This window comes from Nicotiana tabacum, chromosome 19, assembly GCF_000715075.1.
Source record: "Nicotiana tabacum cultivar K326 chromosome 19, ASM71507v2, whole genome shotgun sequence".
Lineage (NCBI taxonomy): Eukaryota > Viridiplantae > Streptophyta > Magnoliopsida > Solanales > Solanaceae > Nicotiana > Nicotiana tabacum.
The window spans coordinates 66,246,232-66,270,092 of NC_134098.1; the positions used below are offsets into that span (position 1 = coordinate 66,246,232).

Genomic DNA, 23,861 nt, shown 5'->3' on the forward strand with positions numbered 1-23,861 from the left:
GTGTAAAATAACAAGACCAAAATTATTATTTTTTGAAAAAAAAATAAAAAATTTTGATGGACAAAAATTCGTGCCTAGTCAAATTAAGAATTAAGATGAAGTAGAAGAAGTATTATATTTCGATGGTAAATGATTTGTGACAGAATCAACTTAACCGCATGCTCTCAATGGCATATAACATGTTTATATAAACTGAAAAAAATACAAAAATTCGAAACAATAAAATTCATAATATACAATTGGTTGGGTATAGATATATGTTAAAAAACCCATTGAAAAGGACAAATTGTTTTTATCTACGAGTAAAATACAATAATAAAGAATGTGCATATTCACGATTTATTGAATAATTGTTTTTTGTCCACGATCCCTCCCCGGCTCCCCCAACCCCCCACACACCCCACCAAAATATCCATTCATGTACCTCATATTGTACTTCAAAATAATCAATTTTACGCTTATGATAAATAATAACTTTTCAAGTACCATACCTCGTCCATAAAAGAAAAGTAAAGTAATTTACAACTCAGTGGTGAAATAAATATAATCCCTTCCATCTCTTTAATCAGAGGTGTTGAGATTGAATTATGAGAAAAGAAAAAATTCAAATTAAAAAATTACTCCTTTTAATAAATACTACACGACTTCAATTTAAATTAATCGAAAATTAATTGGACTTCAATGCCGATATTAAACACACCAGAAAGGTGTGATAACCAAATTTATATCACTATGACTCATAGTCTAGGAGTCTTGGACGATCATTATTAATTTATTACTTTATTTGTGTCAATTTAGATGACATATTTTTTTTATTAGTCCGTTCAAAAAAGAATGACATATTTTTACAATTAAAAATAATTTAATTTTAAATTTTTATTTTATTCATTTTACACTTAATGAAATTTTTTTATAACTATACAAATATTATTATCTCATAAAACTTTTAACTTTCAATTTTTTTATTTATTTTAAATTTCGTACAGGAAACGGAGCAAGTAAATAACTACTTCGTCTATTTCGCCACGCTAGAGAAACAGAAAAAAGGAAATATATAGGGTTTAAAGGGAAAAAATGAGAGAAAAAAAATATCTTTTACCAAACGGCTTTTTTTCCTAATAATCGTGTGGTCTTTGGCTGTAATCTCCGCGACTCAAATCTCTCTCTCTAGATTATCTCATATTCGCTCGCTTGCTCCACCATTGGCTTATCCTCGCTTCTTGAGTGCTCCCTAATTTCTCTGAATTTCGAAACTCTTGCCTGAGACAATCGCAGCTTTGAATGCGAATCTTTTGATTCCTTTCATTCGCTGTGATTTTACTGTATCATTACCTTCCGGCGGAATATGTTTATTTATCTTCTTCATCTTTATGTTCCTAGACGAATGAGCTTTTGTCACAGTTGGCTTGATTTTCACCTCAACGCCCAATGAATAGTTCGTGCACCGATGCTTTTGAATAGACATGGCTTCTGCTACTTCAATGTCAGGTAGTTACTACGTTTGTTAATTTCATTTCAATGTTTGCCTGAATAGCATGTTAGTGAATGAATACACCTTAATTGCAAAGTAGTTGCGCTCAGGCTATATAAATTATGTAATTTTATTCCAATTCGTTTCATTCCACTGCTAAATTATTTGAATTGTGATAAGGCAATAAAAGGTTTTCTCTAACCGGAGGTTCACTAAATCTACTAATAACAATTTCTCGTGGAAAACAGTGGAGCTAACGTGAATAATGTGTTAGTCTTGTATTTATTTATTGATTGATTTCTTTTAACTGGAATTAAGTTATATACACTAAAGTGTGATGATTTTTATTATTTTTATAAATCATCGGCTATATAGCAGGTTACTTACCATTTATCTATTATAGGTTACCAATCAATGCTATTAAATAGAGTTACATGCAATTAAATTTTAAATGACCTGATTGTGTAATTATTTGTTACGCCGTCACTCAGTAGAACTTAAACTCTTTTTTAATTTGCAGTTTCTATTGAATGTGTGAATATATGTAAGTCTTGGAAAGGAGATGTGAGTGGGAGATTCGACTGTAGTGTGCTATCTTGTGCCTGGAAGGCGCCAAGGGCCTTGACTGGGTTCCTTGCCAGCACAACTCATCCTTCTCGGTGTTCCTCTACTCTTTATGGACGATATGGAAGAAGAAATCGTCTCCACCGATGTGTAAGTTTTTACTCACCTCCCAACTTACACTCTTTGAAATTAATCACATTGAGTTAAGAAAATTTTATGTTCAAAAAGCTAGTTTTAGAGGCTTTTCTGCTTTGCAATTTACTAAAACTTGTTGGTCATTGACGTTTTGCCTGTGGTTAGTAACCTGTTTGTGGTTCTTTATGTTGATGCGTAACATGATCTTTGGAACATGTAGAAGAATATGAGAGTCCCAATTCAAAATTTTAAGGCATTTATTGGAGCGACACAATATTTATATAAACCCCCTTGAATGCCTTAGATACCTGGTGTAGAACGTTTTTATATAGCTCAACACCCTCTCTCACACATGTAATCCAATTTTGGGTTCACATGTAGACTTGGATGCAGATTTTACGAGCATGAGATGGACTTACTAAAAGTTGAATATATTAGTTGAAAGAATTTGAGTATCCAACTTGAAACTTCAAGGCTATGATTGAATAACTCAAGATATTTATAGATACTTTGGATGTCTTTATATACCCGATGTGGAGCTCTTTTCTTAACTCAATAGAATAGTTCATATTCTTGTTAGAATATCTGTAAATTACGTATAGAATTCGGTAAGAAGATTATTTTGTTAGATTCTTATTCTTTAGTTAATTAGAGGAGGCTGACTTAGAGAGCTTGACCTCAGTCTTCACGATATATTTCAGAATTTAAGTCGAGATACTTCTTGTTTTGCCTTCCTCATTCCTTCCTCCTGTTATTTAAAAACATTATGTGCAGCAAGCTATAGAAGTTTTTAAGGAGTTTTTGTTTTTTAGAATGGTGGTGTCCGGGCCAGTGCGCCTTGACTATTCCACCAGGTACCTGCAACCTCCCACCAGTACAAGTACCGGGTAACTCTAACAACAAGGACTTAGATAGATGGGGAGAAATCACTTAGCCTTTTTTGCTTCTGTTGGGATTTGAGCCATGGTCTCCAGTTTGTTAGAGAGATCTCTTTCATTTTCTTTCTTGTTTGTTGAAGCAAGGGCAGTCTTTAGAGCATTAGAGGAAGCTGTTGGAAGATACAGCTCTTTTGGATTATGTTTCTGTCCTACCTATTAGATGATTGAAGATTATTTCTGATTATTGAAATGCCTTCAGTTTGATTTCCTTGGCTGATGAATAATCCTTTAGCAATTTCCTTGGCTGATGAATTAATATTTTCACCAGTTATGTCAACACCTAATAAATCACATCTGTAATAGATTTTGGATGATGCCCTCAATTGTGTCTAGTGCAGCCTTTGGGTTTGTTCTGTTTAAACCTAACTAAGGCTTGATGAATGAGGTAAAAGGTGGGAGGGTCTGTAGCGACAAGAACAAGAATAAGTTGTCATGATCGTCCCCTTCCCCACTAAAAAGAAATTAGAAGTAAAAGAAAGAAAATTCTGTGTCTTGAAAATGTCTTTTCTTGGTTATAGAGTTTCAATGGACTTCAATAGAGTGGTACAAAGAATTCATATACTGACCCTAACTAATCTGGAATTGACTTGTAGTTGATTGAAAAAAGTATCAAAGTTTAATGGTGCTACGACATCTGCTCTTCTTCAATACTGTAACTAACATAGCCTAGTGCTAAATGCCATAGAAATGCATGTAGTGACACATTAGAAAAAATAAAAATGGGTGTTCTGGTGGCAAATACATGGATAGGCCGTCAATTTTGGACTGTATCAAGTTTCTCGAGACCCTTTTCTCCTGAGATTAGTCAGTGACTCAACCAGCACGAGTTTAAGCTTGATCCATATGGACTTTATTTTTGGATGTGCACTTATTTATACATGTATTTTCTGGAAAGTCATGCATGCAAACAGCACAGGCTTATAGCTGGTTTTCTTGAGAAGCAATAATTATATCTGTTACAGTCTTTTCACCTGACTTGATTTTACTTGTGGCAGAGATGTTATACTTCTGATGTGGACGAACGCTACTCTGATGAAGCTCTGCAAGGAGTCCCTGGCTCAAGGCTTCTACTATCTACTTCTAGCAAATGGAAATTATGTTGCTCTTTATCATTTTCTTCAGAGTCTTGTGAAGAGATATCTCCTGAAAGTTTGTGGGAGGTTAGTGATCCTCCAGCTATGAAGTCATCTCTGATTCCTGGCATCATTAACGAACAAAGTCTGCTTTCCTAGTCAAAACTTGTTGGTTTTACTCATAAATTAGCTTGCCTAAACATCATAGCTCTCTCATGATAGAAAGATCAGGAATTGTGATTATCAGTTGCTTTTGAAAATTGAGAAGCATTAAGCACCAGCACTTCCCAGCTGTTAATAAGCAAAATTTCTCTGGCAGGAAAGAAAATGGAAAATCCTATTGACTCAAATATTGCTAGATATCCTAATTAAAATAGAAAAGCCTGAGCCAATCTCAGAACTGCTAATTCCACATTCTACTGATTGTTTTTTCTTCCATACATAAAACTTTCAATACTTTCAATATTGAATCTATTGCAGCTGGTGTCTTCTGTGTGCATTTCTTTCTACATAAATTTGGACAAATTCATGTTCCTTCTGAAATTGATTAATTTTGCATTTGTGAATAGTTTTTGAAAGATACAGAATGAATTCTCACTTCTAAGCGCCTGATTTTTTATGCTCATTTGCTAATATCAAGTGTCTGTTATTGTTAGTATACTGAGCCGGGGGTCTATCAGAAACAACCTCTCTACCTTCACAAGGTAGGGGTAAGGTCTACGTACACACTACCCTCCCCAGACACCACTTGTAAGGTTACACTGGGTTTGTTGTTGTTATGTTAGTATCTAACTAATGTTAATTATCTGTTTCACAGGATCTTATACCTTCTATTTCATATCTTTCTTACAAAGAATTGGAATTGGTTCGCAAGGCTTTGAATGTAAGTATATTCGCATATAATCAACAAAATTGATCTTCTCCTTGGCTTTGATTTCCTTTCTCATCACTTTCTTTCTTTGCAAGATAAAACATCTATTACAAATATTTGGCATGCCATAATCTCCAACTAAATCAGAATAGCTGAAAAACCTGTCTGATCTACTGATTATTATTACAGCTTGCTTTTGAGGCACATGATGGTCAAAAGCGTCGTAGTGGAGAGCCCTTTATTATTCACCCAGTTGCAGTTGCACAGATCCTTGGACAGCTTGTAAGTTGTGCGGAATTATTGTACTTTCCTGGCTCAGAAGGCATAACTGAGTTTGACTTTTTCCCTTTTTCTTTTTGAGGAATTGGATTGGGAGTCAATTGCTGCTGGGTTATTACATGATACTGTGGAAGATACAAATGTAGTTACTTTTGAAAGAATAGAGAAGGAATTTGGTCCGACAGTTCGGCGTATTGTTGAAGGGGAGACTAAGGTAGTTCTTCAGAAGATATAGATTCTTCTTCTTCTTCTTCTTCTAGCAAACAATTAAAAGAAATTTGTTCCTTTTGACGTAAATGGGATTGATGTGTTAGGTATCCAAGCTCGGAAAGATCAAGTGCAAGGATGAAAGCCATGTGCAGGATGTCAAAGCTGATGACCTTAGACAGATGTTTCTTTCCATGACGGAGGAGGTAATGCCTCTGTTTACTTGTACGGATTTTGTTACTTTCTTAACAGTCCCTTTCTTAAAATGCTTCTGTTTCAGGTCCGTGTTATAATTGTAAAATTGGCTGATAGATTACATAATATGCGCACTCTTTCACATATGCCTCCACACAAGCAGGTATGTACATCTTAATTTTTTTTATCCGTCTCTGTCTAATCTCTAACAATCTTGCTATTCTCTTTCCTTTCCAGTCTGGCATCGCAACAGAGACGCTGCAGGTTTTTGCTCCTTTGGCAAAACTTCTTGGAATATACCAAATCAAGGTGTCTCTTTAGCTTCTTTAAACTCTTAAATGCTTTGACATGCCTAAGATATATTGTACCTAATTTAAATTTCCTTTTCTTCCTCCCTTCCAGTGGCTGGTTGTCTGGCCTTCAGAACTGTATAGTTAGTTGTTGATGTACATGGACGTCTCTCATTTTCTTAACCCTTTTCCTGAAATTGCTTAATGATAATAGTACTCGTACTCATTATCAGTGATATGTGATCATACTAATATTGGCATCTCAAGTTTGGAAGCTCTTCTGCAAAGAGACCTATGATGCAGCTGATTAAGTGATTTTCATTTTAGTCCTCTCTTGATCTATTTTGTCCTCTAGTAGCCTTCTTTATCCTAGATCGACCTGTCTTTTTCTTTTGTCTAGTGAGAGAATTGGGGCTTTGGGGGGGGGGGGGCATTTTCTCTGGAAGCTACCTAAGAGGCTTTGAAATGTTGTGGTTTACTGCCACTTGTTTCATTATGTACAGTTTCTTTTCCTCTAAATTATGGTTTTATATCTGCTTAGTTTAATGAATATTTGACTTATCATCATGCAGTCAGAACTTGAAAACTTAGCATTTATGTATACAAATGCTCAAGACTATGCCCGGGTGCAGCGAAGAATTGCAGAACTTTATAAAGAACATGAAAAAGAACTCAAAGAGGTATTTATACCTCACCCTTTTAGAACCTAATTACTTATAATGCTCAGAAGACCTCTGTCATCCAACCATCCATGCTGCGACATGCAACTGTTACTTATAAGCAGAGAACATTATCTGTTATCAATGTGTTGTTTATTGAAAGTCGTACATAGTTATCAGTTCACCTTTTTCTAAATGCGTCTTTTCTTCCCTTAGGCAAAAAGAATATTGATGAAGAAAATAGAGGAAGACCAATTCTTAGACCTCGTGACGGTGAAGACTGAAATTCATTCAATATGCAAGGAACCTTACAGGTGCGCATATGCCAATTTCCTGGTCCTAACTCCTAAGTTCATATTTATTTTGTTGTTTATTGCCTGTCCTGGCATTCTTACAGTTTTTTTCCTTTCAAGATTATCTTTGTTTGGTAGTAATTTTTTTAGTGGTTGGTTATCACAGCCTCAAAGGAAATGCAAATTCCACTTTAGCTTGATGCCTACCTAATTAGTTGCTCTACTATCTACCTAATCAAAAAAAGTTGCTCTACCATCTGGTTTTGCTTAATTAGCTGATAAATTGCTGATTAATGACTCATAACCATTTTACCAGCACGTTGCTCTTTCGGCCCCGAAGTGTGGAACCTCTTCTTATTGTCGTTCCGCCTATTGCTTGTACATTGTTTGGGATCTAGGGAATATTCAGTTTGGACTCACAAGTATTTTTCTCCAATTTCTTTCCATACCTGGAGGGAAAAAGTATGTTAATTTTCTTCTCTACTTTCAGGCTGTAGTGATATTGTCTAATTTGTTGTATTGTTTTCGTGTTTGGAGTTTCTATGATACTCCCAAATGTCCCACATAGTATGAGAAGGTTGAATTGCTAGATCTATTCCTGCTTATTCCAAATATAGGCATGGCCTTTGAGTAATAGTGCATATTTTCCAAAAAGCAAAGCTATAATGGAAGTTCTCGGTTTTTCTGATCTTTAAATTTTATTTTTTAATTCACACCTGAAATGTGCCCCTTTTGGTAACCTATACATACATATTTTATGGTTGCAATGGTGAATGTTTCCTCAGCCAGCTTTTGTGATTCTTATCTGCAGCATCTACAAAGCAGTACTGAAATCTAAGAACTCGATAAATGAAGTGAACCAAATTGCGCAGGTCTTCTTTTGTTGTAAGCTTGATTGATTTGATAGATGATGCTGTGTTGTGTGTAAGGTTGTATATTAACTTTATATTCTTGGATTGCCAGCTTCGAATTATTATAAAACCAAAGCCTTGTGTTGGAGTTAGGCCCCTTTGCAGTGCACAGCAGGTAACATGTTATGAAGATGCAGATACCACTTCCTTTTGAAGTAGAATGCTTTGTTGGGTTTTACCACAATTCTAGTTGTTTATAACATTATTATTCAAGTTCAAGGGGGTTATAATTTGGAAACCTTTGACCAGAACATCGGGAAGTGAACAAGTAGGTACACTACTTGTGTATTCCCAACGTTAAGATAAAAGTAGGTAATGGCGGTGTATTTTGTTACTGGAATACTGCACGTTCAGTAGATGTTTTGTGGTCATTAATTTTTGCTTTAAAATAAGACCAGTTAGTTATGTCTTATACATCATATAGATTGGTCATTAATGTCTTATACATCATATACTTTGTGGTCAGGCTCATTCAACGGCGACGTCAATGAGGAATGTTTAACCTACCTTATAAAAAAAAAGATTGGTGCCTAAGTTTCTATATTAAATTGGACATTAAGCAGAAAGATTGCTGCACGATGCATCAAATTCATATTTGAATCAATACCTAAACTTGCACCTTTTTCTGTATAATGTATAGAGATGCCTCTAACATATTTTTCCTCTATAGATATGCTATCATGTGCTTGGACTTGTACATGGAATTTGGACGCCTATCCCGCGGGCTGTAAGTATTGAATAATATATCTGCATCCCTTATTCTTGTGATATGCTAATGGACTTTGATCCTATTTGTAACATTTTGCAACAGATGAAAGACTACGTCGCCACTCCAAAGCCTAATGGCTATCAAAGTCTTCATACAACAGTGATCCCATTTCTTTATGAGAGCATGTTCCGTTTGGAAGTTCAGGTACATTCGTGGCACCTCCCAGAACTTATGAATAACGAAGATATCAGTTACTCCTTCTATACCAATATTTATGACACTTTCATGTTGGAACATCCAAGAATGTTTGACACCATTCTATTTCCAAGAATTCAAATACTAAACTTTCCAAATCTTAAAATTTTCTTTGATGTTTCCTGTATCAGAATAACTTTTTAGCCTATTACTTTAATATTTTGTCCAGCTTTGAGTGGGGATATATATATATATATATATATATATATATATATATATATATATATATATATATATATATATATATATATATATATATAAATAAAAATAATCCTATTGAAATGTCTTTGACATTTTACTTTCTGGTTTTTGGAATTTGTCTCTTGGTCTATTGACAAGTTAGCATTTATTTGGTTCTGCTTATCTTCTAGCAGCTTGATTATACTTGCGTAATGTTTGGCAGATAAGAACTGAAGAGATGGACCTGATAGCTGAGAGAGGCATTGCTGCGCATTACAGTGGGAAAGGTTTTGTAAATGGTTTAGTTGGACATGTTATAACCAATGGTAGAAGTTCACGAGGGAAAATAGTCTGCCTGAACAATGCCAATATTGCTCTCAGGGTATAAATCTGTTGCTTTTGCTAAATTGTCTAGTGCCTTATTAGCTGTGTGGTCTTCATCTATAATTATTACTAGTTGGGAATAGGTTTTAGACTTGGTAGGAAATTTCTATTATTATGTTACTACTACTACTACTATCATTTATATATATATATCTTCTTTTTACTTGCACTTTTATTTTATTTTGGTAATGATGTTGATATGAGTTGAGCTAAATGAAAGGAATAAGGATTCATATCGCCGACCCCAACTTGTTTGGGACTAAGGCGTAGTTCTTGTTGTTGTTGGTAAAGTCCTTTTCTGCTGTAGATTGGCTGGTTGAATGCGATTAGGGAGTGGCAAGAAGAGTTCGTTGGAAACATGAGTTCTAGGGAATTTGTGGACACTATTACCAGAGATCTGTTGGGTAGTCGTGTCTTTGTGTTTACACCCGGAGGAGAGGTAAATTCTGCTCGATATTTCTACTCAATTTGTTGCCTTTTTGGGTCTTGTTACATTATCACTGTACAACTTTGCCCTTTGCAGATAAAACATCTCCCAAAGGGGGCTACCGTCATTGATTACGCGTATATGATACACACTGAAATTGGCAATAAAATGGTTGCCGCAAAGGTTTTATTCTTGTTACTATCTGTTTTTAATGCTTAATGAATCTGGATGTGATTGCAGCATCTTCTGTTTGCAGGTGAATGGTAATCTTGTCTCTCCATTGCATGTACTTGCAAACGCAGAAGTCGTAGAGATTATCACCTACAATGTTAGTTGCTATGAATTCCGTACCTTCTTTTGCTTATGTTCTCATCTCTATATTTCTTCCTCCTCCTTTTGTGGGCAGCTCTTACATTTTCATTGTTTTAGTCTTGCCGAGACATTTAATCATGTCTTATATGTCTTGTAATTCTGAACATTCTAAATATCAACTAAACCTTAGAGTTTAAGCATTATGGGTGGAAGAAAAGCAATTTTTTGTGGTTTTGGGTTTTGGCAGAAGCTTAGAGTCACAAGGTTATGCAGATAAAGTTCAGCTGTTACTTATCAAAAAAAGAAGAAGATAAAGTTCAGTTGTTTCTAATATGTAAAGCATGTATCTTTTTGGTTTTCCTTTTCCATTTAATTCTTCAGTTCTTGCACCTCCTTCTTGTGCTATTGACATTTAAACTTGTCATGCTTAAATATGTATTGTTGGCAAGGGAGGATAGTCTACTAGCAAGGTCGCCACCTCCAACCATAAGGTTGGGAATTTGAGTCACCTACGGAGCAAAGCCGGAACCAGCCACGGATTTTATTGTGGGGGGGGGGGGTGGTTAGGGTGTTTGAGGTGTTCCAGCCTTCCAGGTGGATTTATCATAAAAAAAGAAAAGATATTCTTTATGTATTATTGTGCTTCTGTCATTTAATTATGCGCGTAAGTGCACCAAAAGGATAGTTGATATTACCATCAAACACTTATTTCTAACGGCTAACGCAAGGATTAGCTATCGTTTAGTCTGAAATTGGATTTATTGTAGCGAACTTTAAGTTGTTGGATTTTTGTGCCTTGGAGTACGGAGCAACCTATATGTGTAGTATCATCATTATTTTACTTTTTGTAAGCTTAGTAAATTGTTACTTGATGCGGCCAAGTTATTAGTTCATCATGCTGGTATTTACAAGCATCTGGCTGTTTACCTTTTCAGGGTCTCTCCAGCAAGTCTGCTTTTGAGAGACATAAAGAGTGGCTTCAACATGCAAAAACTCGTAGTGCCCGGCACAAGATTATGAAAGTAGGTGTTTTTTGCATAGCTAAAACGGAAGTTTTGTGTGTAGTATTACCACTCTTACAGATTAACTAATGTGGTGCTCATCTTGTCCTCAGTTCTTGAGAGAGCAAGCTGCATTATCAGCAACTGAAATAACAGTGGATTCAGTAAAGGAATTTGTGGCCGAGTCTGAAGGTGACAGTGGATTGGAAGAATTAGCAGATTATTCTAAGGAAACCAAACATTCGTGGGAGAAAATCCTCAAGAATGTTATGGAAACATCATCTGCAAGTATGAGTACTGAAGATATTTTCCAACTCCGAAGTAGTAGTATTCAGATTCCCAAGGTAAATGGGAAACATAACAAATGCATGCAGCATATGAGTTTGAAGGCCACAGGGGAGACATTGTCACAAGGAAATGGTGTTGGCAAAGTGATTCTTGCTAACATACCAAGGTACAGGGAAGTTCTGCCAGGATTGGACGGCTGGCTGGCTAGCAAAGTTGCAACTTGGCATAACCTGGAAGGGCACTCTGTCCAGTGGCTTTGTGTTGTCAATATAGATCGAAAAGGTAATGGTTGGGCTAAAGGCTAATTATTTTATATGGGCATCAAACTGGATAAGGCATCACTGCTGATCTACTGTAGATGCATTTTTGAACTTTCCTATGGATTGGTGGTTCTATCTAAGTCATTTGAAAAAATCATTACCACTAGCAGCGCAAGTATTTTCTTCTTTTTTTTTCCCCCACTTTTTGCTTCAGGCATCTGGTAGCTTAAACCTACCGGCCCGGCCAATCCAGACTCGCACTGGTATGCCCACTAAGGGAGGGGAGTGAAAAGCGCTCCAAATCAGCAATGTCTCCATTCCTAGGGCTCGAGCTCGAATCTGAGACATCTGGTTAAGGGTAGAGATCCTAACCATCACAGCATACCCGTTGTGAGATGTGTGAGAATGGCGTGTTTAAAAGTTTGACTACCTTGAAGGAGAAAGTATTTTCAAGTTCCAAAGAATGACGTGTTTAAAGTTTAGATCTAACATTTAGTTGTTAATTACAGCTTAACTACTGAATTTTGTTTTTATCTTTTTGATGTAATTTTTATAGATCCAACTACCTGTATTCCAGTTTGCTAACCTCATATATTCATTTATACATGAATATTGTCTATCACCATAACTGGAATTCCAGTTTTCCATGATTAATAAGAATTTAATATCTGATCAATTTTTTTTATGGTTTATTACTTTTAGTGGCTGATATCTCAAACCATGATTTTAATTAGGCATGATGGCGGATGTTACTTCAGCATTGGCAGCCGTAGGCATCAGCATATGTTCTTGTTCGGTGAGTTGAACATTTATCACATTATTTTCCATCTACTTTATAAAGGAAATCACATTATTTTTCATCTAGGTTTCAAACTCCTGAGCTATGCATATTGATCATCGGAATTATAATAAGGTTTGGGTGGACAATGAAGCTGTTAGCAGTTGGTAGCTAAACTAAGCTTGCGTTTGTGAAAGTGTTCACTATTTGTTATATGCTTAATAGCTGAACCTGAACTGCTCCATTGTAGTGGCTCAGCATGAATTAGATATCTTTATTAGCTATCTCAATTTGGCAGTTTGTGATGAAGTAGGTGACACTGTTAGCTTTTTGATCTTTCCTATGTCAGCAGGAGCTAACAATGTTAAACGAGGAATTTGCAAGTTTAAGTTAGTTATTTAGATTCAACGCTTACATCTTGGTGCAGTGAGAGAGCATACATAGCTTTTCTCGATATGCTAATGCCGAAGTAAGAAAAAATGAATGTAACACCTGGACTGATTGAAAACCTTTTTGGGAGGGTATTTAGCTTTTGAACAAGCTATGGCCTCATAAGTAGGAAACGGGCGGGATAGGATTCAGATTTACAGAGCATGTAAAGACAGTATCTGAACATTCATTGTGAAAGTGGTGGACTAAGAGAAATTTGTGCTGAACTATTATGAGGGCAAGGACTAAAACAATTCGCAGCTACTTTTATGCTGAGCAACCTATATATTAATTTCCATTCTTTCCTTTGCATTCTTCTATTATGTTTGGGATGTCACCTTTTGAATCTGCATTCCGAAAAGTGCATGAAGCTCTCAGCAACTAAATAGTCTTATTCTCCTTCCGTTTCAATCATGAGATAACTGAATAGTTACTTCAAAAACTGCAGGTTGAGACGGATAGAGGGAAGGGGATGGCTGTCGAGCTATTTCATATTGAAGCGAGCCTCGAGAGTTTGGTATGCTTACTGAACATGCGTCAATATAACAGCTTTCTCTTCATGTGCCAATTTTTTGAATTCTCAGCTCCTGCAGGTTGATGCATGTGCAAGGATCGATATGATCCTAGGTGTTTTAGGATGGTCCACGGGCTGCAGCTGGTCAGAGAACAAACAGTTTCTAGAATGCTAGTTTAATGGCCTGATGAAGAGTACTTGCCCAGCTGTTGAAAGCTTGGGAAAAAAGTTTTGTCCTCTAAAACCATAATTCCCTTTTTCTCATTTCTGGGTGTTTTTCTCTTAGTTTTAAAAAAATATTTCCCCTCCCACCCTCTTGACAAGTATAGAAGCAAACAATATTAGGCAATATGGTGTCAGGCGACTGTGTATATAAAGGAAGAGTAGTGACGAGTTATACTTGTAAAGGCATTTTGAACTATACGAACTCCAACAAAATGATAGATATTCTATACAAAATGTATTATGTATTCCCGATCTTATCCTTTTTCTTTGAGTATCTATTTCTTATATGTGATAATATGGGTTTGACGCAATCCCGCTGACCTCCTTTTCTGGGCAGAGGCTGATCTAAGATTTACTTAACGGGTTCAGGCTGTTGTCACTACACCTACTGCTTCCTTAAAATTATAGGTTTAGAATGTAATATTCAATAATGTTTTTGCATAAAACTATGGACTGAGGCCGCAAGAGTAGATAAAGTAGAACCAGGATCAACTATCACAAAACAGCAGTGCGATATAAATTCTGAATCTGGTTTTGCCAACAAATAAAAACTGATGCATGCTTAAAAATACCCTTCTCCATCAAGGTTCTAAAGCTTATATTCCTTTGATGGGTATGTTAAGCATAAGGTTAAAACAAAAGACCAAGTCAAAGGAACAAACAGTCTCGGTAACGTGGACTTCCTATGGTTCTATATCCTGCATTTTAGATATCCAGGGAATTCTTTTCGCCGAGAAAAAAAATAAGTGCAGCGAAGTTTTGAGGCTTAAATTATTACCTAAAGCAACAAATGTGCTCTTATTTGTAGCTCACGGTTGAAGACATGCACCATTCCTTTGGGGGATCCAATTATACATATATTTAATTATTCAAATTTGGTGACACTTATTATCTTAGTAAGTTCAGTAGTATATTGCGTTCCCTGATTTAAAATCTTGAATCCGCTAATGCAGGAAGGGAGAATGCTTTTAAGCACAAGTAGCAGATTAGCGCTAATAGTCCTCCCAAAAGCACTCTCCTTCCCCTGGTGATTGCAGCTACATCATCCAGGTTCATGAGCTTCGTTCGGTACCTCTCAGTAACATTCACTGCAGAATCATCTTTGCCATCATTGCTCTGTTGGCAACTTGTTATGTCGAACTCATTCTGAGTGCTTTTCGAAATGCAGCATGTCTCATCATCTTCAATTTTCATTCCTTCTTTCACCTTCTTCTCTTTGAGCTCCAATAAAAGTTCCTGGTTTGAGTTAGCTGGCCAAAGTTTTTCAATGTTGGATTGCTCGGAGGAGTTTCCTGCTCCTTCCGAGATGTCATCTGCAACATCTTCTTTGTCTATGTCGTTATCGTAGCCATCATCTTCTTCTTTATCTACAAAAACACTCTCTGCCACTTCATCCTCTGCTTCTCTGCTACGCGCTTCCAGATCCTTCTCCACTACCTCAATGTTCACAGCTAGCGTCTCTGAGGTCTCTTTGTCTTCCTCTAAACCAGTTCCTTGATAATTGCGTTCAAAGCTTTGTTTCTCAACAAACCGGATAGGTGAATGCTCTGCTTCTAGGCTCTGCTCTCCACCAGGTGTGATATCCGTTGCATTTGTTTCTTTTATCACTTGAACCACTTCAGCAGAATGTTGATCATCTATTGATGCATTTCTGATTGCAGGGGCTGCCAAGCTGCAGGGGCTGTTTTCTGATGTTGCCTTCTCATTGCAGGAATTTGCTTGATCGTTCTCCTTGAAACGTTCATTTTCATCATTACATTGCATTTTTAGGTTGCAATTCTTGGCAATTTGATCAATCTGAGTTTCTACATCAGCACATTGTTCTTCAAAATCAGTAATCTGCATATGGTCTTTATGCTCATCTTCATCAGCTGCCTTCATTAACTCAATAGTTTCAACGGCTTTATTTGCTTGTCCATGCGCATAGTTCAGCTGTTTGTGCTCGAAAAGGGGCACACTGTATAACTGTACTGGTAAGAAATCTTGTTCACTAGAGGTGCTGCTTTCTGGTAAAGAGCCATCAGGGCTGAAAATTTCTTGGTCACCAATAGCTTGGTTCTGTTGCTCTTGAATTAGAACCGCCTCATAATTATCTGTTTCAATCATATCAGTATGTTGCAGCTCACTTAGTTCTCCTTTATCATTATGTTTGTTGTCAACCGAAAATTCTCTTTTATTATCTACTTGCAAAGATGGCTCGTAGAGTATTGTGGCCATCTCAGTTTTCTCATTTCCTTGGATTACATGAATTCTTTCTAAAGTAACCTTATTCAGTTCTTGATCAGGATCAGGCAGCAATGAAATCTTGATCTCTGATGACTCCAATTCTTCCTTGTCAACCGTCAATCTCTCGAAAGATGGAGACTTTTCTTCTTCTTTTGGATGATCAGAGACTATAGCAGTTTGGGAGTCCCTTTTTTCATCATCCATCCCAAGATTAGGCTTCTCATCCTAGACCAAAATACAAGCATTATCAGAATTCACTACCTAGTACTTCAAGTTGACATGCTATTTTTTCACTTAAAATATGTTCAACCTTGTTCAAAAGATCGTGATTTTTCTCAATTCTTGAACCATGCTAAATGCTCTAATTTTATTTTATTTTTTTCCGCAAAGACACGAATGAGATAGCAAATACCTGGTTAAAGGATGGAGTGGAGAACAAGGAGATGGAATCATCGACACACAACTTCTCAGTCCCATTGCTGAAATTTAAAATGAATTGACATTCTATAAGCTGGACATAAATGAAAACTCCCTCAATCTCTCATAATCAATGACAATTTTGTTATGAACATATATGGCATAATGGAAGCAAAAGACTTATATAAGCGATACCAATTAGTTGGAATTAAGTTTTAGCTGTTGTTGTAACACTATTATTAGGTATAAGTTTGTCAGTAGTCTAATTAGAAACTTGTATAACTAACCTCGAAACCTGCTGCTGCTCTATGCATGGAGAAGACTCAGGAAGAAGAAAATGAAGCCCTTTACTCGATCCATCTTCAGAATTCTTATTATTTTCTTTCTTTGTAATCTTCTGAGTTGATTTCCTGCACTTTCTTTCAACCAAGAATGCAGAACCCAGAGCAGCTGTGATAAATGCTCCACCTAACAAAATGACACTAGCAATACCACTGCCATTTTTGCTTGAGCTTATTTTCATATTCAGCTTCTGATTCTGCACGTTGATTTGATTGTTCTGTGATTTTTTCTTGGACTTGGAATACTCCATTATCATTTATCTCACAGAGCTGCTGCTTCAAAGTTCTTGGGGGTGGAAATCAAAAATATTTTTCAAATAAGTTCTTTTAGTGAGAGCATTTTGTGTTTAATTAGTTAATTTGAAAAGCACTTTTCAACAGCAATTAGTGTTTGACCAAGTTTTTAAAAAGTACTTTTAAATATATTTTTCTCAAAAGTGCTTTTTGGAAAAAGCTATTTTTTCTGCTTCTCAAAAACTGCTTCTGCTTCTACTCAAAAGCATTTTTTTTCCTTCGAAAAACTTGGCCGAAAACCTTAACTTTGAGGGAGAAAACACTTTTGAAAAAAAAAAAATTCTCGCCAAAAAGAAGCTTGAACAAACTGGCTATAACTTGTATTTATTAACAATGTATAAGTATCAAGTATTTATTGTTATATATAAGTTGATAATAGAAAAAAGAAAATGAGTTAAAGTCAGTTAAATTACTCAGTAGTGTAATCAATGGTTAAAACTGAAAATGAGTACAAATGTAGGAGGCAGAAATGTCGACCACCTAAAGTTGTAGTCAGAAATTGATCCTTAAATCAAAGTTGGAAGGAATAATGAAGTAACTAGTGGACAAAACCAAACAATAGAATTAAGGGAATTTAGAAGAAAAGAAAAAAAAAAGATTCAAGATTTACACTTAATTTTTCCGAAATTGGGTTCTGTGTGTATTTTTTATTTTAAACTCATTTTTCATCTATATCATTTAAATGAAAAGGAAATCAAAAAGTTCGATCTCTTGAGCAGTAGCCTCAAATACAAGTTCATGTAAATTTTGTAACACCGTCAGTACTTCTGAGTTATTTGAACAAATGTCCTTTTATGAAGTCACTAATTAAATCATGTCTTTGTAAGTTTAGTGGAATAAATTTTTCTGTAATAAAAAAATTTCATTCAACAACTTTTACGGGCATTATTTAGCTACTGAGCTATTATGGACAAAATTTAAAGAGTGGCTTAAAGAAAGGCTACAGAAATAATCTAGTTCTTCTCTACCATTTCATAGTTTGTAGCCAGCCAACCTAACCATTAGGCAGTAGCCCGTTTGGTGTCTTGTACTAGATTTGGTCCCTCCATCTTGTACATTCTTTTATGAATGTCGTCACGATGCTTTCAGCCAAAGAGATAATACAGAGATTTGCTTGTAAATTTTCATAGATAAAAAGAAATAGAGAAACGTACACTTTTAGTCGGTTCCAAAAATAATTGTAAATAAAGTGTATATATATTATATATTTTTTGACTAGCAAATACAATTTATTTCGAGCAACCGACAATTTTATATTTCATCCCCAAAAAATCACTTTGTGAATTAGCGTTTGTCAAAATGGTGTCACCTAGTCCAAGTACTCCCTCAATCTTCTGGTGCTAAAATTTGTCAAATGAGGCCTACACCCAAGTTTTTATTCTTCACAAACTGTATAAAGATTCTGTATACCGTTAAAATTGGATAACAACTAAACTTATAATGTGATTTTAATCACATGATTTCACCTAATACCAATTAATAAATGTGAAGATTAATAACAAAAATAAACTATAAAGTAAAGCGAACCAGTGTTGAAATGGAATTCAACCCTCGAGCTAGGGTGCCCTCGAACTGATTGATACTAAAACAATTAAAAATAAAGCAAGCTGATGAACAAGAGAGTATAAGCTAAAGAAAGAGCGTTATATTGCCTTTTTTATGCGAGAACAATATGTCACAAATGGTTAATATTTCCCTTTATATAGTAGAGGAATTCTACTTATGGTATAACTCTAATTACAGAAGAAAATCCCATGATTAGCTAATTAACCGTTCCTAATTTGATGCTTTCCGAGATTTTCGCCGTGATCTTCGACCAGTCACGGATATTTTGCCTTTTCGTTATTATGTTATCTTCGATCTTGCTCGATGCCTGTCTCATTCGGTCTCGATCGCTGCTATCCTCGATCTCGACAGGTACCTCGAATCCCGAACTTGGTACCTTGTCCTCGTACCTTGGTCTGATCCACTACGGGGCCGACCTTCGATGCAGCTCCCTGGTCCCGGTCAGATAGAAAAATTGGGTGGGCTCGGTTTTGACCGTATACAGATAGTCCCCTCGTTTTTTGGAGTGTAATGACAAGAAACGAATTGAGCCTTCGATTTTTACCTCGACCGGCCATGACGTCACCGTCGTGACGTAAGCGACGGAAGTGACCGAAACGTCCCGTCGGTACAGTTTTCCAAGTTATTAATGTGTATCAGTCGGTGGTCGGCCACTAGTGCCCTTGAACCGTCGCCGTGAATCCCATAAATAGGCCTCTTTTTATACTATTTCAAACTTTACCTTCAACCTTTTCTAATCTCCAAAGCTTTTTACATCTTCTAAGTTCTTCATTTGCAAATCTACAATTTTCACTGCTAACCTCTTCTTAGAACACCAAATCTTATCATCTCTATCTATTTTTAACTTTAAATCCAAATGGTGAAAACGTCAAAAACTGTTCCTCAAAAGGAAAATGCTTCTTCATCGCTGTCGACCGGCGACAAAACACCGGTGGAGCCGCGCCCTGAGGAGTGTATTCTCGGGGGGGTGCGTCCTCACTTTCGACTTTAAGACCGACAAAACTTCATCGGTCCCTGGTCGATGCGAGCCAATGTCGAGGTATATATGCTCGATAACTGAGAGCTTCCTTAAGCAGGTGAAAAAAGAATGCAACTGGGAAGGCAAAGAGGTGGTGATTCTGGCTCCCCGGGAAGACATAACTACCCACGTGGAAGGGTTTTTGAGTGTTTATACCTGCCCTTTCACGCTGGGCCCCGTCGATCCCATTATCGTCGATTTCTGCCGCAAGTATCAAATAACCCTAGGTCAAATCCATCCCTCATTTTGGTGGATTGTTATTCTGCTCCTATTTTTCGTGAGCAAAGTTGAGGGGATGCCTTTTACCCTTGACCACCTCATCAGGTTGTATATCCCCCGCCTCTATCGAGGCGAGTTAATAAAACTTCAGCGTCGGGCTATCAAGGTGGTGTTCTCGAGCATAAATGATGATAAGGACCGAGGCTGAATGGGCCGGTTCGTTCGAGTGAGGACTTCCGACCTAATCCCAACCGAAAAGATGCCATTTCCCGAGAAATGGAATATGAAGCATAAGTACAATCCCACTGTTAGCTCCTATTTATCTTTTTGCTCCTTTGCTTCTTCTCATTGATATCCTTTTTCGTGATGTAGCGGTCGCCTGGATGCCTGGTGTAATTCCTAACCTCGAGAGTTGGGTTCGGGACCTGGCCTTGACCTCTACGTACGCCGAGCACTCATGGCGCGATTTATCCAAGGGCCGATGGGAGGCCAAAAATTATGGTAAGCCCCTTTTTCACGTCTTTGATGATTTTGTTAAATCATTTATTACTTAATTTCCTTTCATACAAGCCTTGGAAAAGATGCTGTCATGAGGCCCCTATCTGGTGAGGAGGAGACTTCGATCCCGGCACCGAAACCGGCGAAGGACAAAAAGAGGAAAAAGACCTTAACCTCCGAGGACCCAAAACCTAAGAAGAAAGCGGCTCATAAGCTCAAGAATAACATTATCCTTCTGACCGAAGACTCTATTCGGCGTCTAAGGGAGAAAGACGAAGAAGAGGAAGAAGACGACTCCGGGTTGGTGGCCCGAGTGGGAATGAGCACCGAGGCCCCAAAGGCTACTAAATCAGTGAAGGCTGCAGAGACTCCATCTCGAGATGAGGGGGTCTCGGGAAGAGACTTGGGCGAAGTCCCCGAGTCATCGAGGATTGAAGATGCCTCCCACCATAATGAGGCAACGGTGGGTACGACGATAGGGGCTGGTCTCAAGGCCCCTCGAGATGGAGAGAACGACCCAAGTGATCCACTTGGGGCAATAGAAATTGGAGGCTCCCCGTTGCTCCCCTTGTTTTCTGAGGAGATGATTCAAGAGGCTCGGGCCTTGAAGACCCCCTCCATCGAAGGAGCCCACGGAAGGGAGGACCCTTTCCGTGATTACTTTACTAGGGTCGAAGATGCTACCGAACTGAGTGACTTGGAGGTCTCGAGGAAGGACTCAGGTGAGGCATCGAGCCTTTGCAACGAAGCGCAACAAGCTCTGAATCGAGTAAGCCTTAACTCCCCTTGTTGGTATTACCCTTGTGTTCATTTTTATCTTCATGTCTAACTTTTTTTCTTCTTTCTGTGTAGGCCTCAGCGCTTCATCGGGAAGCATTTTCTCTGTCACGACCCATTTTCTGAACAAGTCGTGACCGGCACCCGATCACTAAACATGACCGAGCGAACCATCTGTGCTTACCAAATCTATTATAACTTCAAACTTTATATGCAACAAGGCAATACTTTAACCAAATACTTTTGAATAATTTAAATATTTAAAATAAATCAACTCCAAAACTTTATTCGTAGTAACTACTGAAATACTACTAAATTATTATAAAAAATATCTGAATCTTAACCCACCGACTGTGTCTATGAAGCCTCTACTGATAAACTGATGCACTGCTCAGGACATGAGATTTCCTGGCCAGTTCTCTAAGTGAACAAAGAAATAGCTAAATAAAGATGACACTAAGGAGTACTCCACGAACAACAGCGGAGCTCACCAATAGCACTGGAAGTGAGGGAAGTCCTAACCCGTAGCCTGCTCGCCTGCAAAATCAGTTCCTACATTGTACCGCAGACCAACGTAGGTTCCCAAAAGAGAACGTCAGTATCATCCATTGTACTCAGTGAGTCTCAACGACAGGGACGAAACTTTACTAACATATACATTACAAGCAAAGATTCTAAATGCATGTAAAATATAAAGCTTATAAGAACAATTCTAAAATAATTGCATAATAGCAGTTTATTAATATTCTAAAAGAAATTCTTTCCTTTTTTTTCTTTAAAAAAAAATACATCACTTTATACTTTGGGAGTTCCAACCATCCTGACTTAATTCTGTCTCAGTCACCGTGTGATCGGCACGGGTTCGATCCCAACCTGATCGAATAGGCCCAATCCATAAGGTGCCACTCGCTTCATGGTTCTCAGCGCTCATGTGCATACCTTAGCATGACTAAGTAGATTCTCAGCAACGAGACCCTCGGCTCGTGTGCTCCCTACTTTGGCACAAGTAGTTTCAGGAAGTCAACACCTTGGTCAGGACCCTCGGCCTGGACGATGACCCTTTCTCAGAATAGAGGATACTCTCAAAAATCTTTTCTTTCTAAAACTTCTTCTTGTGACTTTTCAAATCTAAATCTTTTCTGAAACATCCTATGCATACTCATGCTGGCATCCTTAAATGTAAAGCATGGTATAAGAATGAAATAAATATTCAAAAGTATATCTAAAGATTCTTGATCCTTCATGAATTTTCAACATGAAAATGGCATATAAGAATAACACAAAAATCTGAAAATTTATGCACATATATCATAATAAATCATCTAAACTTTAGCTAGAACAATTCTAAATTAATAAGTACTCACTCGCTCCAATTAAGTACATATAAACTCTTTTAAGCAATTCATCAAACACCTTGTATGCGTGATTTTGTGAGTTAAACCACTTTAGTAAAGGGTTATATCAACTCACTTCAAAACTTCTCGAGCCAATACGTAGGCTGGCCCAGTCCAATTTATACCCGTCAAATAATCTATTCTACAACAACCAATGTATTTTGATCAATTTTAAAGTTTTACACCTAAACATAAAATTTACTGTGATACAGAGAAAGAATGGAATTAACTATCCAATTCTTAAATTGTAGGATAATTGAGAATAGAAAATTTTATATACCTGCGCTCAAGAACTAGTTAGTTGTAAAGAAGCCTAGAATTTTCGTTGTCTGCCTCAATAGTTCCTGGGACTTGCTGCGTAAAGAAGCCGCTGTTTCTTATCCTTAAAAGTCTTTCGTTTTTCTGTTTCATATAACAAGGCTTTAAGCCTTTTTACTTACAGCAGCCCACTTTATGGGCTTTAGGTCTAATCCTTTTATATTTTTTTTTAACTTAACTTTTATTTAATGATACTCACTTCTAATAACTAATAATATCAACTTTATTAATATTCCCTATTTGTATATCTAATTATTTATAAATAGGGAAGTAACTCAAAAGTCAATCACAAGGGTTTAAATCCGTAAAAGAAGTATAATTTTTTTTATGCACTTAAGGCATGATTAAAAAAAATATTAAATTCTATATTTAGCGTGTGTTGAAACTTTTATAAATTTGAGGAGTGTTATAATGTTCCCTCTTTAAAAACATTCGTCCTCGAATGTTTCTAGGGCCTTATTATTATGCTAATAATCATTCCTTAATTCCTTGAACTTCTTAAGTTTTCTTAGCACTACCCACTTTCCAAAGGGACTCTAAATTTTGGCTAACTCCCTAAATTTTCAAAAATTTCGGCAGAGTTTTCCTTGTAAATTGGACTATCCAAAAAAAAAATATCCCTGTTACCAATACCACAACTACACCAACAACAATCAAATATACCATAACAGGCCATTCATAGGCACCATACACAGCTCATAAACTAATTACTCACACTCCGACAAGGAGGTACCACAATAACCAACCAAAACCTAAAGCACAACACTTCAGCAAAAAAGTAAATAACTTTAATGAGTTAAATATACTCTGGCATGGCACTAAATTATTAAATAACTAAATATACTCTGATAGAAACTAAATTACTTCAATAATTAAGTGTAATCTAGCAAGGACATAAACACATGCTAACTTGTATTTAATAAATAAAATATATATGCCAAGCCAAACTTAGGTTCACATACCTTTTTTCTCAAATAAATATGGATATTTCTTCCTCATATTTTCCTCGACCTCCCACGTAGCCTCTTTTGAATCATGATTACTCCACAAAACTTTTATCGATGCTATATCTTTTGTTCTTAACTTTCTTACTTACCTATCGAGAATTTCTATAGGTACCTCTTCATAAGTCAAGACTTCTTTAA

At 36.7% G+C, this 23,861-nt stretch overlaps 2 protein-coding genes across 3 annotated transcripts; one reads left to right on the forward strand and one right to left on the reverse strand.

Annotated features, from left to right (window-relative positions):
* The first annotated feature begins 1,031 nt into the window (after nucleotides 1-1,031).
* LOC107802050 (putative GTP diphosphokinase RSH1, chloroplastic) lies at nucleotides 1,032-13,903 on the forward strand. 2 transcript variants are annotated; one of them, XM_075237638.1, is made up of 24 exons: nucleotides 1,032-1,488; nucleotides 1,992-2,185; nucleotides 4,104-4,268; nucleotides 4,999-5,064; nucleotides 5,242-5,334; nucleotides 5,414-5,545; nucleotides 5,646-5,744; nucleotides 5,819-5,896; nucleotides 5,971-6,042; nucleotides 6,596-6,703; nucleotides 6,899-6,996; nucleotides 7,787-7,847; nucleotides 7,939-8,001; nucleotides 8,557-8,613; nucleotides 8,698-8,799; nucleotides 9,254-9,412; nucleotides 9,722-9,853; nucleotides 9,938-10,024; nucleotides 10,098-10,169; nucleotides 11,089-11,175; nucleotides 11,268-11,724; nucleotides 12,437-12,498; nucleotides 13,358-13,426; nucleotides 13,494-13,903. In XM_075237638.1, exons 1-24 carry the CDS (start codon nucleotides 1,464-1,466, stop codon nucleotides 13,596-13,598), a joined length of 2,643 nt encoding a protein of 880 aa, XP_075093739.1. In that variant the 5' UTR covers nucleotides 1,032-1,463; the 3' UTR covers nucleotides 13,599-13,903.
* A 580-nt stretch (nucleotides 13,904-14,483) lies between these two features.
* LOC107823619 (uncharacterized) lies at nucleotides 14,484-17,133 on the reverse strand. Its single transcript, XM_016650309.2, has 3 exons — nucleotides 16,579-17,133; nucleotides 16,287-16,353; nucleotides 14,484-16,099 (listed from the first exon to the last, which is right to left on the reverse strand). The coding sequence occupies exons 1-3, from the start codon at nucleotides 16,887-16,889 to the stop codon at nucleotides 14,576-14,578; spliced, it is 1,902 nt and encodes a 633-aa protein (XP_016505795.1). The 5' UTR covers nucleotides 16,890-17,133; the 3' UTR covers nucleotides 14,484-14,575.
* Between the last annotated feature and the right edge of the window lie 6,728 nt (nucleotides 17,134-23,861).

What these genes read in the sequence shown, in the direction of transcription:
- LOC107802050 (XM_075237638.1), top strand. Translation starts at nt 1,464, where the DNA reads ATGGCTTCTGCTACTTCAATGTCAG. An exon ending in CCCTTTGCAGTGCACAGCAG is followed by an intron (nt 8,002 to 8,556) that starts GTAACATGTTAT and finishes TTTCCTCTATAG; the next exon opens with ATATGCTATCATGTGCTTGG. An exon ending in AAGCGAGCCTCGAGAGTTTG is followed by an intron (nt 13,427 to 13,493) that starts GTATGCTTACTG and finishes TTGAATTCTCAG; the next exon opens with CTCCTGCAGGTTGATGCATG.
- LOC107823619 (XM_016650309.2), bottom strand. Translation starts at nt 16,889, where the DNA reads ATGATAATGGAGTATTCCAAGTCCAAGAAAAAATCACAGAACAATCAA. An exon ending in GAGCAGCAGCAGGTTTCGAG is followed by an intron (nt 16,354 to 16,578) that starts GTTAGTTATACA and finishes TTTAAATTTCAG; the next exon opens with CAATGGGACTGAGAAGTTGT. An exon ending in CCACTCCATCCTTTAACCAG is followed by an intron (nt 16,100 to 16,286) that starts GTATTTGCTATC and finishes ATTTTGGTCTAG; the next exon opens with GATGAGAAGCCTAATCTTGG.